Source organism: Mercenaria mercenaria, chromosome 3 (assembly GCF_021730395.1).
Source record: "Mercenaria mercenaria strain notata chromosome 3, MADL_Memer_1, whole genome shotgun sequence".
NCBI lineage: Eukaryota > Metazoa > Mollusca > Bivalvia > Venerida > Veneridae > Mercenaria > Mercenaria mercenaria.
Window position 1 is genome coordinate 24,098,086 of NC_069363.1, and position 21,983 is coordinate 24,120,068.

Below are 21,983 nucleotides of genomic sequence, written 5' to 3' on the forward strand. Positions count from 1 at the left end.
GATTTCCATTTCAGGAATTCACGATTTCACGATTTCAACTTCATGAATTCACGATTTCCACTTCACGAATTCACGATTTCCACTTCACGAATTCACGATTTCACGAATTCACGATTTCACGAAAAAACTTCACGATTTCTTGATTTCACGATTTCATGATTTCACGATTTCTTGATTTCACGATTTCCACTTCATAAATTCACGATTTCACGATTTCTGCTTCCTTAATTCACGATTTCCACTTCTTGAATTCACGATTTCACGATTTCCACTTCATGAATTCACGATTTCACGATTTCCACTTCACGATTTCACGATTTCAACTTCACGAATTCACGATTTCCACTTCACGAATTCACGATTTCACCATTTCAACTTCACGAATTCACGATTTCCACTTCACGAATTCACGATTTCACGATTTCAACTTCACGAATTCACGATTTCCACTTCACGAATTCACGATTTCCACTTCACGATTTCACGATTTCAACTTCACGAATTCACGATTTCCATTTCAGGAATTCACGATTTCACGATTTCAACTTCATGAATTCACGATTTCCACTTCACAAATTCACGATTTCCACTTCACGAATTCACGATTTCACGATTTCAACTTCATGAATTCACGATTTCCACTTCACGAATCCACGATTTCCCGATTTTTACTTCATGAATTCACGATTTCACGATTTCAACTTCATGAATTCACGATTTCCACTTCACGAATTCACGACTTCAACTTCATGAATGCACGATTTACGATTTCCACATCACGAATTCACGAATTCACGATTTCCACTTCACGAATTCACGACTTCAACTTCATGAATTCACGATTTCCACTTCACGAATTCACGACTTCAACTTCATGAATGCAGGATTTACGATTTCCACATCACGAATTCACGAATTCACGATTTCCACTTCACGAATTCACGACTTCAACTTCATGAATTCACGATTTCACGATTTCCACTTCACGATTTCACGATTTCAACTTCACGAATTCACGATTTCCACTTCACGAATTCACGATTTCAACTTCATGCATTCACGATTTCACGATTTCCACTTCACTAATTCACGATTTCCACTTCACGAATTCACGATTTCACGATTTCCACTGCATGAATTCACGATTTCACGATTTCAACTTCATGAATTCACGATTTCACGTTTTCCACTTCACAATTTACGATTTCCACTTCACGAATTCACGATTTCACAATTTCCACTGCATGAATTCACAATTTCATGATTTCAACTTCATGAATTCACGATTTCACGATTTCAACTTCATAAATTCACGATTTCCACTTCACGAATTCACGACTTCAACTTCATGAATTCACGATTTCACGAATTCCACTTCACGAATTCACGATTTCCACTTCACGAATCACGATTTCACGAATTTCACGATTTCCACTGCATGAATTCACGATTTCACGATTTCAACTTCATGAATTCACGATTTCACGTTTTCCACTTCACAATTTACGATTTCCACTTCACGAATTCACGATTTCACAATTTTCCACTGCATGAATTCACATTTCATGATTTCAACTTCATGAATTCAAAGATTTCCACTTCACGATTCACGATTTCAAAGATTCACGATTTCACGATTTCCACTTCACGAATTCACGATTTCACGATTTCAACTTCACGAATTCACGATTTCCACTTCACGAATTCACGATTTCAACTTCACGAATTCACGATTTCCACTTCACGAATTCACGATTTCACGATGTCCACTGCATGAATTCACCATTTCACGATTTCAACTTCATGAATTCACGATTTCACGTTTTCCACTTCACGAATTCACGATTTCCACTTCAAGAATTCACGATTTCACAATTTCCACTGCATGAATTCACAATTTCATGATTTCAACTTCATGAATTCACGATTTCCACTTCACGAATTCACGATTTCAACTTCATGAATTCAGATTTCACGATTCCACATTCACGATTTCACATTTCAACATTCACGAATTCACGATTTCAACTTCACGAATTCACGATTTCCACTTCACGAATTCACGATTTCACGATTTCCACTGCATGAATTCACGATTTCACGATTTCAACTTCATGAATTCACGATTCTTCCTCACGATTTCCACTTCAGAATTTACGATTTCACTTTCACACTTCATGAATTCACGATTTCATCACAATTCCACTTCAATGAATTCACGAATTTCACGATTTCAGCTTCATGAATTCACGATTTCCACTTCACGAATTCACGATTTCAACTTCATGAATTCACGATTTCACGATTTCCACTTCACGATTCACGAATTCACGATTTCACGATTTCACTTCACGAATTCACGATTTCCGCTTCACGAATTTCACGATTTCACGATTTCAACTTCATGAATTCACGATTTCCCTTCACGAATTCACGATTTCAATTTCACGATTTCAACTTCATGAATTCACGATTTCAGCATCCTGAATTCGAGATTCCGTGAATGGAATCGAGAATTGTGAGATGGCAATCTGAAATTCATGAATTTGAATCTGAAATGTAATTCATGAAGTTAATCTGAATCTAGCAGAAATGTGAATATGAAGTTGAAATGTCACCAGGGTCTTTCGTAGTTTTGCTGAAGAATTTTTCTTCGATCAATACCAACTGAAATATACCAATTTTTCTCAAATTAATTTCTTGAAATTATGTTTAGCCACATCTGAAGTAACTATGACATCCGAACTATTCATTCTTGTCAGAAGTTATATTTCACGCATTTTCTATAGGACCACGTTTCCGAAAATCATAAAGTGAAATATACAACTAAATCACTGAAATCAACACTGTGCAATATTAGTTTTCAGAGAAATCAGTATCAGATTCATATGAGTTTTTAGGTACAATCTCTATATTTCACACAATTCATTTATGAATCATTTGTTATTGAGCTGTGGCCAGAACTTGTCACACTATACCCATTTTGTTAACTTATACAAGATATTTTCATCTAAAGCAAAGAACTGTAGTATGGAAATTTGTCACAATGACTATTTCGAACTACACGCAATCAAATTAAGATTTTCTATGCAATAATAGAAATTGTAAGTCTTTAAATATCAAATGTCCTCTATACCAACACAATAATCCCTCGTTTAATTCTTGCCTTACAAAACATTCACTTCATGATTTCACGAGTCCATCCTAAAATGAAAGTTTGTAGAGAAGCCGCTCGATCGTAAAAGCTTCAGAAGTTTAACTGATTTCAGTACGTAACAAAAAAGTACAAAACGGAAAATTTTGCTTACGTAAGTCAAAAACTTCATCTTAAATGATGTTAAATGGAATACCAGATTGCTTAACAAAACATACTTATATCAACCAAAGTCTTAAATGGCTGAATGCGGCGGACAAATTAAACTATGTAATTGTCTGCAATTCGCTTACTACTCACCACAACCAGTTCGACTCAACATTAAAGGAAAGATATGGACATTAGGCAGCTTTTGTAAATAGATGCTTTTTGAAATAAATGTTAGAATAAGCGTCAGTTTGGTGAATCCCTAAAGTGTATATTCTTATTACACTGTAAAACAAGAGTTTGTACTCACTTAAACTAATTTTAATATAACTATAACCACCTGCTAATAATCCTAATTTATGAATGTGTAAGAAATACGGAAAGATTTATAGTATATATAAAAGCGGTCTTCGTTTAATAACAGTTCAACAATTCAGATTCTATCTCACTATGAGGTGGTTCAATGTTATGAATTCCGTCTGCGATGGAAGATATTGTGATACTTCGATTTTTTTTTACATTTAACCGTTCCATAGAAAACCAACATAGTTTGCACCACATGATCCGACAGCCTGCTCCTGCATCTGGTCAGGATCCATGTGTTCCTATCAGTTTCTCTAATTGCAACTTGAAAGCGAACAGCATGGATCCGACCAGATGCGTCGATGCGCAGGCTGGTCTGATCCACGCTTGTCGCAAAGCCACTATGTTGGTTTTCCCATGGCGCGGCTCATTTGTGTTTAGAAATTCGTCATATTAAACAAAATGTTAGAACACAGACAAAATAAATACTAATTATTTAACACTATTCTTATATGATTCGTTTATCTTACTTTAAGTGAAAACGATGAATTTCTACAAATTTAATAGCAGGGTTATTTACAACTGTTGTGACTTGCAAGTATGAATAATTTTGTACATGCTATGATCAGCTAAATTCTTTATATATAATTCGGTAAGTTACCGTTCTGTCTACGCAATTCCATAAGGACGTGAAAGAAAGTGCATTAATGTCAGATCAGATCATCACAAAGGGGTGAAATCTCAACCTATTCCACTGAGGTATCAGCATACATAAAAAAAATCCTAACCAAAAATGTCAAGAAGATTAACAGTTTTTTTAAAAAGTGAAGAAATGGTTTTCACACATATGCATTGCAAAACAGATGACCAAAGTGAACACGTGTGTTTATTTTCAATCCATAACAAAAATACCCAATCGGGACTACGCCGACGACGTGTACAATGTATCAACTACAGAGTGATTGTAATAGCTCTTCGAAATGTCGAGCAAAACAGTTCATTTAACGATAGGGTGAATTACCATTTTCACTGAAAGTGCGGGTTTACATAAGCATTTGGTCATTCCTTTTAATGCTCGCACTTGTGTTCTTTGAATTAATGTTCAAGGTAAACACAAAAACAATTAAAATAAAAAATAATTACTGTCGTTTTTATGTGGATAATGCCGGAAAATTGTCTGTTTAAACGCAGACGTACGAGGAACTATTAAATTTAAATCTATGGATACATTACCAGTCAGTAAATAGAGGGCATTTACGTTTCAATTTACTTCTATGACCAAAGTAATGAGCAGATAAAATCGACTGATTTTATTTCTGTATCCGTATGTTTGCACTAAAATATTAACTAGAGGCTTTAATTATCAAACCTAATTCAAATATTAATGGATGTACTCTAAACTTTAGAACATTGGCAGTGATGTTATGAAAACACGCTTTTGAATTAAATCGAAAAATGTAATAAAAACTGTTCCAATATTAAGTGATGCCTGAGTGTTAAATGACAATTTGATGTTAGTTCGAACAAACAACGTTTATTTGTCTGGACTAGCTGTAATGCGCTATTGTTCTTACCAATATCGTTTTCCTGCTAAATGCGCTTTGAAAGAGGCTTTTTGCGTATTAATCTTCGTCTGCACAGAGATAAACAGTTTATGGTAAATTGAAAATCTAGTTTCTTTCAATCATCACATTTTCGAGTACGTTTCGAGTTTTCTCATTTTCTCGGCGATTTCTCTTCTCTGTACAACTTCAGCATTCACTAAACACACTCGATGGTTATTACTGTATGTTTTTTTAAGAACTAATAAGTTTCCAAACGTGGTTTATCGTAGAATAACCCGTGTTTTGAGCTCTTATGCGTAAGAATATATCACTCAGGCCGTATATTGTTTCGATTAAGAACGAAAAACGCGGGTTATTCTACGATAAATCACACTTGGGAACTTATTATTTCGATTCTAACACGACATACTGGGTATCAACAGTGTTAGAAAACATTGTAACTACTTTTTACGACCATGCTACGCATCTGGATCGGATGACGTCATTGCACGCGAGTGGTTTATTGCAGAATAAGAGATAGAGAATAAGAGATAGAGATAGATTTTGCTCTAATTGCTTCTATAACGAAGTTTCACCGTGTACTACATTCGTAGTCCAATCGGAATTTTAACAAAAGTTTAGCGGATGTGAAAACTTTGTTTTCTTTTTTCAACTATTAGCATTTAATTCGTTTACAAAACCATTTTTACTGACTGCTCACTATGACTTATTGTCTTATAAGAAGAGATTATATCATTTTCAAAATGGTGAAAGGAATCATACCGCTATTGAATTTATGTTGTAGCAGATGCCAAAGAAAATATGCATCATTTATTGTATTTCCTGCTCGTTTGCAAAATGCATGCCTTTTTGTAAATAAACGTATTGTTGTTGTTTAATGTATATCATTTTGAAAGTTTCTGTACAACAACCTGGTTTCTTATATTGTAATTTGTAATGTCCTGCTATTCAAGTCTGTAGATCGGAATCATACAGAAATAGTAAAAGTGGAAGCTTCACAGGTCGCTCAACACGACAAAAACAAAAATGTTGCAGGCTCGATTTGATTGAGCCTGTTCATGGATGGTAGTGGAAATGAATGCTACCGTCCACGCCCTGTAGCCCCGAGATGAGCAGAACTTAACATTTACACATGCTACAAGTACAAAAAAAATAAAACAATTCAGATACATCAACAGATGAGTGTCGGGTGGATGGGGTGGGGGTCGGTAGGTTAGCATACTGCAAAACAAGAGATGAAAATTAAAGGGTACAAATAAATAAGAATATATTTATTTTTGGGATGGGACAGGAAGAGCTATGGGGTTGGGGTGGGGGAGTTTCAAAATAAACCACAAACCTGTGCACAACTTTCTATGCTAAAGAATCCCATAGTTTCAAGACTCATGTCAAATACCTTTTTGTGTCCCTTTATGCATACTTTAAACCCATTACTCTAATGACACTGCTGAGTGGAACACTAAACAATACTGCATGTGAACAATTTCACATACTTAATTATATACCTTACCATATATGACTTGAGGTCAAACATTATTTTTACATATTTGCAACACAAACGTTTTGGTCCTTTCAGACCATGACTCTGATTTTACCGTGTAACATTCCACAAAACTCAAGTGCACAACTTCGCATGCTGAATAACAACCCTATGATATTTGATGACTCTAGATAAAATACTTTTTGAGATAAGCACGACACAAATTCGGGTGGAAGGGCATTTGGAATGACGTTTCGGACGGACGTATGGACAAAAGCAAAAGTCAACAAGGAATGTTTGTAAATATAATGATGTTCAAGATACCATTTTCCTCGTTCTTGTTCTTTTAACCTACATAATGATTTTACATGTAATATGTACCCATTTGAAATGGATGTGAACGCTGTTATCTATATGCGATAGATTAGATTCAATATACATTGTAGCTATCTAATCTATATTGAAATGAAGATTCATGTATCCGTCAGTTTAATATTATGTTATTATATCGTGTGATAAAATTCATGTCTTCTCTATAGGCTTATGTAAATAATTCGCAATGTAACACTTTGAAACTAAATGAAACAAGAAACTTATAGTTTTAAAATTTGTTTGTGTCGATTTAAACAGCTTAAAGTCAATCTGACAAACTACGCATTCGAAAATCTGATATATATTTGGATTACATACAGGCAATCTCATAATGAATATCTTGAAAAATAGCGTAAGTATTAATGTGAGAGTTTTCTTGCTTGTAAATGTACATTAAATATGTTTTATCGTATGTTTGGACAAGTCATGCATTTGTTTGAAATCTGTACACACTCTTTGAATTTTAAGAGCATCTGTGTAATGTTAGATATCGACAGCATGTTTTCTAACCTAGTAGCCAAATCAAGATAGTATTTTTTCTAACATAAGTGTAAAATAAGTGAACGAATTTTTACTAAAGAATATTAGACATAGTGACAATATTTCATTACAATATTCACAGACTGGAAGAAAAGGAAAAAAATATATATCAAAAGTTTTGACATAAGCCAGAAATACAAAAAAGGTGTGCTAAAAAGAAGTGATTGTTTAACATGTCGTCAGTGCTTTCAATTTATTTATGGATGAATGTTATTTTTGTGTGTTTAGACGAATATAAACTTATTCAACTATCTAGATATGTAAAATAAGATAAGATAAGAAATTTATTTATTATAGTGACATGCATATATATGTGTAACAACAATGATATGGTACTTTAAAATTAACACCCGGCCCAATGGACCTATATGTTACCTTATTTATAATGTGTTTACAATTTTCAGAATAATTTGTACTTGTATATCTAAGAATGGCGATAATTAAATTTGGAACAACCGTAGAACAATAAAATGAAGCTCTCATTTGAATGAAGACTTGAAATAATGAATTTTAGTTTATTATCAGTGATATGGATTAATAAGGTTTAGCATTATGATATGAGCCGCGCCATGTGAAAAACAACATAGTGGGTTTGCGACCAGCATGGATCCAGACCATCCTGCGCATCTGCGCAGTCTGTTCAGGATCCATGCTGTTCGCTAATGGTTTCTCTAATTGCTATAGGCTTTGAAAGCGAACAGCATGGATCCTGACCAGACTGTGCGGATGCGCAGGCTGGTCTGGATCCATGCTGGTCGCAAACCCACTATGTTGGTTTTCTTGTGGCACGGCTCAATTATCTATTCGAAAAATATAGTGTACTTAATGTAAATGGGACGTTTAATACTAGTCATATCATATTCGTAGTATAGTTGTAAAACCAAAGTTAAATTGCAAAAGTGACTTTCTATAATTATATCCCTCACCCTTAACTATATTACAGTTTATGATTACAGTGATTGTCTCAAAACGTACTACCATACGTACATGTGCGATTAACTATGTTCATTATATATGTATAATTTTCACAAAAATTAACCTTATACGAAACGAAAAGACATAAGGATGAGACGTGAAAGTGAACTGTTAAAATATGTTGTAACAGAAGTTTTGGTCTTGAAACAAAGCGGAAATTCAAAAATAACACTACTAGTTTACAATGGAGTACGTCTTGACTAAGTCTACAAAATTCACGTACCTTACTTTTTACACGATAATCATAAACTAAAGGATATGATACAAACATAAAGTATATTTAAAAGTATCCTTTTAACGATATAATAAAGTTCTTCGTAATAGGAATGCTTTAACAATATATTTTGCTACATTTCTAGTATATGATTGCCTTAATAAACTTAATATCTGTCTCAGATACATTGTTCTGTAAAGTGTTAATATCATTGAATGTATTATTGCTCAAAGTTGTGTATTTATCACAAGATAGCAGAAAATGAGTTACACTTTCAATCTGGTTATTGTCGCAAAACCGACACAGTGACATGTTATGTTCATTCCCCATATATTTTCTACTGTATATGTAATTATATTCAAGTCTAAAATACTATATATACAACATTCCTTATGTCATGTTTATTGCCACGTTGATATTGTATATGCAAAGAATATATATTATAAATGATGTACTATGTACAAGTCTTAATAAAGTATATATTCTGTTCTGTTCTGTTCTGTTCTGTTCTATACACAACGATGGGACTAATTTGGTGATGATGATGATTATTATTATACATGATAGGCAAGAAGTCCCAATGTATTTTTCCCGTTCAAATGCACGAAACATTACATTCATTATAGTTACAGTTTTACAGTAGCTTCTACAAAAGCAGGTGGTTTCCACGACTATTAGGAAATCATAATAAATTCAGACTATCAGTCTTTACAACATCTAGATCTGGACCCCCGCACATTAACCCATACCCTGCTAAATTTTAATAATGAACTTGTCCATCTTCCAATTAAGACAGTACCATTATCTGTTAAAAGGGGTGCTTACCAAAAAGGAACTGACTGATAATTGAACAAAGGCAGAAATAATCGTGTCGAGCAAGGTAAGGGTTAAATTGTGTCTCGCCTCCTACGCATGTTCTTGATTTTAATGTAAAGTATCTCCATAAACCCACTTAAATCATGCAGTCTTGTCAACTCTTTTTTTTCAACGTGCGAAAAATTGAATGTTCGTGTCAAAATTGTGTTGCCGATTTCACAACATTTTGTCGAACGAAACCATTTTGTTCGTGGAGGACATCAGATTGCTTTTTCAATCGCGGGGAAAAGGTCGCCGCTGGTATTATTGCACCAATTCTGTTCAAACAAAAATAAACATTTTTTCTGTGTCTATAAAACATAGATAATGTAAATGTCTAGATACAATATTAAAATCTAGTTATTATATGCATGTTTTTTTTTTATGTTTAGCATGCATGTAATGCCGCAGTACAGACACTATTGTGCATATTGTTGTCACATCCACAAAGGATATTTGCTGTGAGCATCTGCGACAAGATCAAGTCGGCGTCGGCAGAACAAGGTTAGACTTTCTGTTTCAATAGTATGAATATTTCATGATTGAACTGCAGATGACACGTTGGGTAATGAACTGTTACAACGTCATTGTTGTCGGTAGTTATTTTTCTATCCAAACCAGTTTCCTTTGAGGAATACATTAATTCTATTTGATTTGGCATCTCTTCCGGATCATGCATAAAGTTAACACATTGTACAACATTAATCAGCAGTTAAGGCGCTCGTCTTTCGAAATATAGTGTACACGTATAACGTATAAATTTTGCTTATTTTTAAGGGTCGGAACTATTTCAACACATAATACTACCAATATTAGGTATTACTATTCTAATCTGACAGGTTAGACTGTCGACACCATAATCTCTACCCGAGTGCAGAAACAATATATAAATCATTTTATAACCACCTAAACATTTATTCACTGTTAAAACTTACATTTCAATATTTCAGGTCCAGACATGCCCTACATTCCCGAAAACTTTCAAGTTAACGTAGAGGCAAACATAATGAACAAACTGAAAACTGTTTCAGCCAAACTGTACTTTGATTATCCGGGAAACCGAGCTTCACTTAAGCTACTTGAAAATGGAATAGATGGACGAATAATATTCAATTTCCAGACTGACGAAATCTATAAAATATCAGGTAAAAACTTTATTTGAGCCGTGCCATGAGAAAATCAACATAGTGGGTTTGCGACCAGTATGAATCCAGACCAGCCTGCGCGTCCGCGCAGTCTGGCCAGGATCCATGCTGTTCACTAACACTTTCTTCAATTTAATAGGCTTTGAAAAGCGAACAGCATGGATCCTGACCAGACTGCGCGGATGCGCAGGCTGGTCTGGATCCATGCTGGTCGCAAAGCCACTATGTTGGTTTTCTCATGGCACGGTTCATTTTGTTTCTGTTAAAAGTACACCACAAAGTGTTCAGCCCTTTTGTGAAAGTTAAACCGTACAGAAAAATAAGTTGACACTACACACTAACAATATCAAAATACTTTCGTCTGAAAGTGATACCTTGCCGATTTGTAGCATATTTAGCTTTGGTAAATTCAATCTTGTAGAGAAAAATCTTTGGAAGCAAAGAACTTTACCAGACAAATTGATATTACAGTCGATGTGATAATAAACCTACCATCGTATTTGTAGTGAAAATTGATTATTTACTTACAAACAGTATCTGCAAATAATGTGTTTAAAGGTACTTCAAATGAAAGAAATCTTACCTTGAATAACTATTAATAAATATTTTGCAATGAATGGTCAAGCGATTCTATCATAAACTTGCAATTATTGTATTGTGATAGGAACATAATATAACATATTTTAACAGGATAAAGTCAAATTATTTTGTTTCATTCATACCTCAAACTTTGTAAATAACACCTTCAAGAATGCTGTACAGCCAAAAGCGGAAGTCTGGAGTGTTTTAAACTATCTATAATGAGATCAATTTGAACTAATAAAGCAAAATTATTGTCGACTCAACTTAATTGTCCATGTACAAACGAAAATAAGAAGAATAATTTTCAGTAAATCCTTACCTAGTATTACCACTACATCAGTTGCTTTTAATATTCATGAATTTTCCAGGATTTTAGTGAAATATTTACAATAAAACACGGACAATAATTCCATCTGCAGACTGATATGATATACGTGTGAAGTGTTTTTATTTTTTTTAAATCGACGTTGATATAAACTAAATGAGAAATTACACTAATATATTAAATCTTAGTAACAGTAATTTTTGAATTTAATAAAATTTCTTTCAGTATATTATCATCCGATATTTACTGGTTTAAAGAATTGAAATGTTCTTAATTAGATATTATATTGCGGTTGTGAACAGGCGGAATATAAAATGATTTCAACTATTTAAAGTGTGCTGAGACCGAAGGCCTTTGAAGTGTACTTTAAAAAGCCCAGTATAATTATACAGCTGTTAACTTTATAAACATTCATTTCTTATATTTACATTTTTCCCTTTCCCATCGGTTTATTTTATTTTATATATAATGCGGAATGATTATTGGAACACGTCTCATTTTAACGGCAGTTCGGAACAAATGCTATTTTTAGACATTCATCGAGAGTTATGACTTCTGGAAAGTTCCGCCCTTGGAGCCACAAGGTTACTGGGGATTGGTATGCATCAGCTGTTGGTCGTTTCATCAAAAGATACGCATTTTGTTTGTATATATATCTTTTTTATAAAAACATCGAGTGTTTGTTCAAATGATATTATGAGTTATATTTTTTACTTTTGTCATTTAATGATAGTGATTTTATATCTTTTGCAGGAGGAATATGTACTACTAGTCAGCTTTCAACCAGCGATTACATACAGTGGTTTGGAATGAATCAAATGAACGGGAAAATACATATAAACAGTTCAAAGTCGGCTTTGCATTTCGGAAATCAGTTTGGAGAGGTCAGTCAGAATGTATCTCTAGTTCTGAGTAAAAATCACTCAAAGACGTGTACACTGATGAAAATGTCTAAAGGGAAATCACAACCCATCTTTCTTTAGACTATAATACAAATTCTTTATCACAATTTTGCTGCATGTTATCAAAATATTTTACGTAGAACAATGTTTTAAATGTATCTATTTTCCTGCTTGAAGTCTACAAAGAATCTTGGCATATAGCATAGTAAAGTTAGGATGGAAACATTTGTTCTATATCACAAATAGAAAATTTGACTGGAAAAGGTTACAATAACTGGTATACAAAAAAGATGTAAAGAATAGACAATGTTTGGTGAACAATGCCTCTTCAGCTAACTATTACGTTTTCCTACTGTGATGATTACTCCAGTGTGTTCTGATTGGTGACAAGTGAATACATTGGTGAAAATTTATATGTTAACTGCAGATGTCTCTGTAGTTTGGTACTTGTAAAATGTGCAGATGCTGTGTTCTGCTGAACACGGATTAGAGGGCGTAAATGTTAGCATGCATTTCCACTAGCGTCCTCGAACAAGCTCAAACGAACAGAACGTTTTATTTCTTGTCGTGTTGGGCGACCTTTTGAGATTCCATATTTACTATTTTACAATTTGCTATTTTATCACTTATGTTAAAGTTTATCTCAAATGGGAAATATTCAATCTATACTGGCTCGTGCATGCCCTAAACGCGTTGACAACCCATCACAACTTATGTTCTCTTTGCAAATGTTACTGACCATGCCAAGACGTTGTCCTCAGTTCCAGCTTGCTTCGTGTCTGTTCCATTTTATATGTCATATCTGATCTTGTTTGTTTGTTGTGTTAATTCCCTTTCATCCACTATTTTACGCCACCCCCTACCTCATTACATACCAAAACCTTTACCATCACCACTTCCAAAAACATTTGTATCGTTTTCACGTAACTTAAGCAACTATGTTATTAGGTATTTGAAGCACTCCGTCTGCTATATTTTCCACCACAGTTTTTACTAGTGAGAGATGGCCGGATTTGTAGTTCGCGGTTCAGGACATGTTGGCTGTGTTTAATGTTTCCCGGATTTTATATTTTTGCCTTTTTGACAAGTACTTTGTTTAATGATAGTTGTGATCCATAAGCTTGAAATGTATGTACTTACCATTAGGAGTTGTTTGTTAACTTAATATTCCCTATTTGGTAGCACATACATTTTGCAGACAATTACACCTTTGTATACCTTGACTAGAATTTTTTTTATTGGTTAAATATAACAGGAGAGGCCTTGAGATGCCCCTTTTTAACTGAGAATTTATCATTTGGAATACACTTATTCATGTTTCAGACAAACTGTGTCTCTGACATGCTTATCATTTCAATTTTACTAGCCAAGGGATTAAGTCAGAGTTGCAAAATTGTTGTTTTTTAAACCAGATATGGACAGACACAGCTGCATTAATTTCTTATTATTTGTCTTCACATTTCGGCTAATGAAACAGGGATAATTGCTTGCCTTATATATACCTTTATTGCTATTGGCTGGACAGTGTACCATTGTAATATCATGCTATTTAAGCAGCAAAGATGCATTTTCAGTTCAGTGGAATAAAGCGTATGGTAACTTGGCTTTGGTGACGTAGAATATATCTGCAACAATCTAAAGTTTAATTTGACAAAATTATTTTCCTTTTTTTTTCACTTTAAAAATGGCAAAAAAATAGCAGAACAGGAAACTACAAAAAGAAACACATTGTATATAACTTGTACTTCATTGTAAGGTTCAGTTTAAAATCTGCTAGACTAATGCTTCCACGATTAAAGGCAATATCTAGATACTCAGCGAACATCGCCTTCAATAAATTTGTTTGTTTTTCGACTTTTTGAATCCATAATTAAAAAGATATTAGTGACTTTTGGATTATTTCTTTGTAGGTATTTGTTGGCAAAGAATATGTACGTGGCATAGAGGTCAACCACTGGATAAGTTGTCCTAGCATTCCGTCTTGGAACAATTTTACCATAGACTACTATTTCAGTGGTAAATATTACACACAATGTTTTAATTATTTTATCAATATTAAAATTGTTTTAGAATAAAATGGTTATTGGATCCCAAAAGTTTTTTTTTTTTTTGAGGCCCCATATGGGTAACCCCGTTTATTCCTTTACATACATGAAAACAGTAACATACACACAATACTATAATCCAGTATACAAAAGCAATGCAATAAAATGCAAACAACACAATTAATAAATATAAGTTTCAGTTTTTCAATCATATTTATCAAATATGTATCGATTCAATTATAATATTCCATATGTATGTAAAAGGAAAGTTTTTTTTAAAAAAAGAAAGATGTGATGCTGATTGATGAAAAAGGAAGGGGATAGATAAGAGAAGAAAAAAAAATGGGATCGTTCCCATTTAAATTGAAAAACTATATTCGATTTATGCTAAAAAGGAATAAAATTTTTGGGGTGGCTAAATTTCAGTTAGAAAAGACCATTTGGATTCATGTTTATCTAATCTATCTTTCATTAAAGCTATTTCTTTTTCCAGGGATATACGCAAATATAGATATTCAAGAAACTGTTTAAAAATTGGGATTGTTTTCCTGTATTTCATTCTAAAAATGAAAAACTTACATAATATAATAACAAAATTTATTGCGCTTTTCATTTTAGTATTTCCTATACAACCAAAACAGACATCTTCAAAATTGACTGTATAGGGGATATTTTTAGTTTCGAAAAAATTGTTAAGTCTATTCCATAAAGCCTGCACGTGCTGGCACTCCCAATACAGATGCTCGGTTGTTTCAATATTCATGTTGCAGAAATCACATAGATTACTGGAGACCAGTTTACATGTATATAAATATTTGTTTGTGGGTAACAAACGCATTAAGAATCTATACTGAAAACTTCGAAGTGTTATATCAATAGTAGTTGTAAGCGGTACTGTATATATACGCTTCCAGTTAATGTCGCGATTTTCAAAAACATCGTTCCATTTGTTTTCTGCTTTTATGTCTTTAATCGGCATACATTTTATTTGAATTTTATATAGTAATTGATTAGGTTTATCAATGTTTTTTATTTTATTAATTAATGTATTGTCCCTATTTTTATTTAAGAAATTTTGGGTCATATATTTTATGCTGCTTTTTGGAATACTCTTTATTAATTTAAAATAGTTAAGGTACTCATGTTCCTCTAAGTCTAACATTTGTTTCGCTTCATTAAATCTGTAAAAACATTTTTGCCGAAAGTCGAACAACTGGTCTATATATTTTATATTTTTACCATACCAATTATTCCAGAAAATTGTTTTGTTTTGCATTCGTATTTCCGAGTTATTCCATATAACATGGTTTATATCTTCTCTTATTTGGTTGTTTTCATGGCTAATCTTAAACCAAGCAATAAGAATCTCTTTTAAGAATATATTCCTATTGCAGATAAGATCTATGTCATCTTTATTTAAGTTACATTCAAAAACTAATTGAGCACCAAACTTTTCAAGAGCGTTTACGTAAAATAATTTCCAGGGACCTTTATTCTCGTCACATATTATTCGTTTTACCCAACAGGCTTTTATGGAATGCAAAAATAACCTAATATCTGTTAATTTTAACCCTCCTAGTTCGTAGTCTTTAGTTAAAACCTTACGTTTTATTTTCTCGGATTTATTATCCCATATAAAACTGAAGACCGTTCGGATAATATCTGTTATAATGTTTTCTGATGGATTCGGCAAGACAGTAAAGGGATATATGAGTTTTGGCAGAGCAAACGTTTTTACTACAGTCACTTTACCTAAAAGAGTAAGCTTTCGGTGTTGCCATTGTTTTAAACAGTTTTTGAATTCTTGTAATTTCAGCTCAAAGTTTAATTTTATATTTGATTCCCTGTCATTATAAAATGTCATACCAAGAGTTTTTGCGCTTTTTGATGTCCAAATGAAATCTTTCTTTGTTGCGTATTTCACATCTGAGTTTTTTAATGATCCTACTCTAAGTATTATTGTTTTTGTTATATTAAGAGTAAGTCCCGAAACATTGCCAAAATCAGTTATAACATCTATTAATCTCTCAAACGATTCTTTATTACCGTTGTTAATATATGTTGCATCATCTGCAAAAAGTGTTTGCTTTATTTCAGTATTTCCTATATTGATTCCTTTGATGTGTTCATCTTTTCTTATAGTATTAGTTAATAATTCCATGCAAACGATAAACAGCGAAGAAGAAAGAGGACAGCCTTGTCGAACCCCACGTTCAATTTGAACACTCTCTGATAAAAAACCATTGTTAATAATCAGACTGGTGATATCACTATAAAAGAGCTTTACCCATTTTATGAAAGACTGTCCAAAATTGAAGTGCTTTAAACTTAGCATTATAAAATCATGGCTTAAACTATCAAATGCCTTTTCATAATCTGAAAACAAAAGAAGACCAGGTAAATTTTGTTGATTGAGATATTCTATGATTTCAAAAATAAGGCGCACATTTTCTCCTATATTTTCCTTTCATGAATCCAGTTTGCTCGTAACTTATAATATGTGGTAAAACGTTTTTAAGTCGATTAGAGATAGTTTTTGTTGCAATTTTGTAGTCAACATTAAGTAAACTAATTGGTCGCCAATTCGTTAGTGAAGTTTGATCTTTTCCAGGTTTGGGTAATAATGTTAAAATACTTTGTTTTTGCAGGTCTGACATTTCTCCCTTCTCATATGAATAATTAAGAGCGTTTATGAAGTATACCTTAATGTCTTTCCAAAATATTTTATAAAATTCTGTTGTAAGACCGTCGAAGCCTGGGCTTTTATTGTTTTTCATGTCAAAAAGGGCTTTAGTACATTCCTTATCTGTGAGTTTTTCTTCACATGTACATTTTTCTTCATTAGATAATTTCTTTATAGATTCGTCAAAAAAGTTTATTGTGGACGATTTCAGCTGCCGTTTTTTATACAAGTTTTTATAAAATTTAACTTCTTCATTTAATATCTCTTTTTTATTATTTATTTCTTGTCCTTCGATTACCAATTTTGTTATATTCTTTTTTTCTGCATTTCTCTTTTCTAGATTTGCGAAGTACTTAGTATTTATTTCATTGCCTTCAATATTTAGTGCTTTAGATCTAATTATAATGCCATTCACTTTTTTATCGTAAAGATTGTTTAATTGTTCTTGTTTATCTTGTAAGCTTTCTTTTATTTCTTTTATATCTATTTCCTGACTTTGAAGTTCAATTTCTAAATCTTTAATTTCTTTTATAAGTTTAAGCTCTTGTTTTTTATCTATTTTCTTCTTATTAGTCGAGTATCTTATCGAAGTATTCCTTATATTTCCCTTTATTAATTCCCATAGAACATCAGGCTGTGCTTCCGCATTGAATTCAGCAGTTTCAGTAATACTTTTCCTTATCAAAGTTTGAAAGTCCTCATTTAATAAAAGACTGTTGTTAAATTTATAATATCCTGGTCCTCTTTCAATGTTACTGAAATTTACATTAAATATTACTATAGAATGATCTGTCTTAAAACCAGGTTTAATCACACAGTCATTTGTTAAGCTGCATAAATATTCGGAGATAAGAAAAAAGTCTAGCCTACAGATTATTGGTGGATTTGTATTTGAATGCCACGTAAAATCACATCTTGTTTTATTTAGGTATCTCCAAATATCAATTAAATTTAATTGTTGTTGTATTGAGTTCAGTTTACGTCTTGGTTTCACATGGGTGTCTTGTCGGCCATTTTTCTTATCATAATTTATATCGAGTACTGTGTTAAAATCTCCTCCTATTATAAAGTTTTTGTCATTATTTTCTATTAAAAAAAGTTCCTAGTTTCGAAAAAAATTGGATATCATCATTGTTCGGACCATAAACATTTAAAGCATAAGATCGTTATCATTAATTTCTATTTCTAATGCAGATAATCTGCCTTTAACTATTTCCGTAAAATTAATTACTTCATATTTCTCTTTAATATTTAATAGCACAGCGATTCCTTCTTTATTGGAATGTATGCCGCTAAAAAATGCTTCACCGTTCCAGTCATTTTGCCATATTTTACTGTTTGCGTTAATTAGATGTGTTTCCTGTAATAAACAGATTGAGAAATTTTGATGCTTTAACCATTGAAATACTTGTTTTCGTTTTCTTGTATTAATAAGACCCCTAACGTTCATTGACATTATAGATGTTGCCATGATAGACCAAATGAATGGTACTGAAATACACTTTTAAAAATGGAAACGATCATAGCTAAACGAGTAAGGGAAGTAATCTTGAAAAGAAGCATGTTTATGAGTAGGTCATGGGTAGTGCCCCTTTTCAATGCCTAGTTCATCTCGTATAATCAATAATAAGTTTAACAAGAAATGTACTTTTAGGTATAGGTAGATTAAGCTATTAATGTTTTTACTTTTTCCCGCTTTTAAAAAAAAAGAAAAGAAGAAGTATACAGGTGTGTTATAGGCAGGTTACAAATTTCAACCACGAAGGTATCAAGGGTAAATGGTAGATTGGAAGTTAAATCCAAAATATTCAAATTTAACTGCATATAATGTGAAAGGTGGTGATCATCCTTATTACAGAAGTAAAAAATACATATAATACCTAAATTAATTATAACTACACATACATACATGTAATGTTATCGAAAGTATTTGTATATTGTAAACATTTAACAAAGCGTCATATTTTAACCTTGATTTATATCATTGTATTAAAACGTATTATACAATATTAATGTTCAAATAAATTCTTGTGACACAGAGTAAGGCTGAAATTTATACATGAGTTTACATCTACTTATCAAAACTGTTGTGCAATTTTAACATTCAAAATAGGTTTCGTGTGGCATCAATTTAAGTTCAAGCAGTAAAAGAGAAAAAAAAACTCGTTCTTTCTAATATTAAAAGACAGTCGGATTTAATAATATCTTGTGCGTAATGCGACCGGTACTGCAGTATATAATAATATATGTATTCTTATTAAAAGTTACAGCAAGGAAACGTGTATAAATGTTCATAATGATATGTTGCGATGTATTTTAACATACATTCGTTACGACGGATATGTAAATCGTTCATATAGAAAATATTCCGTGCATTAAAAAAACCAATTCTACACATTCTGAGGATCTATTTAAATCGAGCAGTCGTAGTAAATACTGTTGAACCTATACGTATGGACTACAGTTTTTTAATTTTTAGAAAGTCTGTGTATTTAAACGTCAAATACTCTCTATTCTTGATCCCAAAAGTTATCTGATCTGTAAGTATTGAATGGGCCGACAGAGAACTCTGTACAACTCTCGAGTGCTAACAATGATCTCATGACAGTTAGAAACCATTTATTTATCTGCCAGAAACAATATATCTAGGCATTTATCAAACATTTATGCACATTTGATTAAAAAGACATACGACTGCATTGTTTTACAGCAAGTAATTGGTCCACTGCATCAACAGTGCCGTCTGCTCCTCTGAAAGCAGAAGTAAACGGTTCAAAGACATTTGCCAATGGAACTGTCTACAATATGTACCATATCTACGACTATTACAATTATATACCTGGTATCGACGATGTAGATGATGCAATATTCCAGGTTATCTCTACCATTTTTACCATATTTACATAACTTTATAATATTAGTTGTCAGGGATGTAATTAGAAATCAATCAAATCTTCCTGAAGTAGTTGAAAAGTAATCTGATAGAGAAAGTAATATTTATGTGCCTTTTTAATAAGCTACGATGATCAATTGTTGAAAAAGGAACCCGACTATTATATTTGATAAGAACGATTTCATTTCCTAACCGGTACCTTTATGACAAAAGAGAACTATTTCCTCTTAAAATAATTATTTCACAATTGTTTTTTCGTGCTCATTATTTCATCTATGTCGGCAAAGAATCTAAATTTAGAACAAATAATTAAGGAGACTGATTGTCAGACTAACGTCACAATATTAGAATCAAAATACGCGTGCACGTATGTTAAGTATTTAGAAAAGTAGGTATTTCTAGGACAACTACAACTAAATTCATGCTAAATTGTCCCTTTTTACTGCGAGACTGTCGCTTTCTGAGTGATGTTGTACATATTTGTAAGTGGTAACGTACGTTTTTGTAATAAATACTGCAGTTTTCGTTAAGAGATGCAAACAACTGATATTTAGAATAAATATGACACAAAACTAGAGGCGTCCGTAATCTTTCATTGAAACCGTTAATACCTTTATGTTTGACTTTTAGACTCCTACCAATGTTGCTTGTTCAGGAAGGAAGCAAGGAAAACCCTTACCAAAATTACCACAACGATTTTATTACAGAACCGAGAGAATATACACAGATTTATCAACCGTAACATTTGAAGATGTGAGTGTTGTTTCAAATATACCTCCGTTTTACAGAATTTCGTTTTTTTTAAATTAGCTGAACATATCCTTACGTTATTCTGTTGACCGTTGTACAGTGCAATGTGTCTCTATTATATTTTTAAACAATTGATCATACCAATTACACATTCTTCGATATTAAAACATTCATCAGTTAGACTTTCGAAGTTGCATAGCACTGTTGTCGTTCAATCTGTTTTTGTCTTTATTTCCAGTACTTTATTTTGTTTCTTTTTTATTTTTAAATTATTTATTTACAAATTTGCTTATTGTGATCGATTATGAAGTTGATCAAAATGACCCTGATCACATTTCGTGTTACGTGTTGAATAATTTGTGATCAAGAAAATCATAGATACTAAAAATATTTACAAATTATATTGAACTTGTGAAACTAATGTGTTGTATATTTTGACATAAATCAATTGACTACATTTTGTATCCGTTTTCACATTGCTGTTTTTCTTCTATGGCTGTACTGTTTCGTAGAAAACAAATATATGTGTTGCCTTTATTTCATGCCAAAGACATGGTACGATGAGACTTTCAAGTTATTTAGAAGGGACTATCATCCATTGATGCCAGTGTATCCGATCTATACAACACATCCAATTACAGAAATTCACGATTACAAAACAGGTTAGTACATCTATATTATGCTATGTTAACTTATATATAACAACCTCGTAATGTTTCGAAATAAATTGCACGCCTTGACCAACTTCGGAGAAGAGAGAGTACTCAATTCCGAGAAATGATAAATCTTAAAATATTGAAATTATTCATAAAATAGATGATACAAATACAAAGATGTTATTGATCATTTAAAATAATATATATTGATATTGATATGCAACTTAGGCTGGACAAAAATTTTTGTTTTGTATTACTTTAACTAAGGAAAATATTTAAGTTTACCCTTTGGTAGAGTTAGCCAGGTTGTAGGCTATATATAATACACAGTCTATGGACTATTGGACACCGATGCTTTTGGATTACATAGACCTTTTACACAAAATAGGTATGGATC

At 32.5% G+C, this 21,983-nt stretch overlaps 1 protein-coding gene across 2 annotated transcripts in view; it reads left to right on the top strand.

Annotated features, from left to right (window-relative positions):
• Positions 1–7,129: 7,129 nt before the first annotated feature.
• Positions 7,130–21,983, top strand: part of LOC123525262 (uncharacterized) — a 58,443-nt gene continuing 43,589 nt past the window's right edge. For both annotated transcript variants that reach the window (XM_045304161.2, XM_045304162.2), the window contains exons 1-8: positions 7,130–7,373; positions 9,998–10,109; positions 10,556–10,750; positions 12,411–12,541; positions 14,470–14,575; positions 19,998–20,161; positions 20,811–20,933; positions 21,481–21,592. In XM_045304161.2, the coding sequence (XP_045160096.2) occupies positions 7,353–7,373; positions 9,998–10,109; positions 10,556–10,750; positions 12,411–12,541; positions 14,470–14,575; positions 19,998–20,161; positions 20,811–20,933; positions 21,481–21,592 (964 nt within the window). In that variant the 5' untranslated portion in view covers positions 7,130–7,352. The remainder of the gene's footprint in view (positions 7,374–9,997; positions 10,110–10,555; positions 10,751–12,410; positions 12,542–14,469; positions 14,576–19,997; positions 20,162–20,810; positions 20,934–21,480; positions 21,593–21,983) is intronic.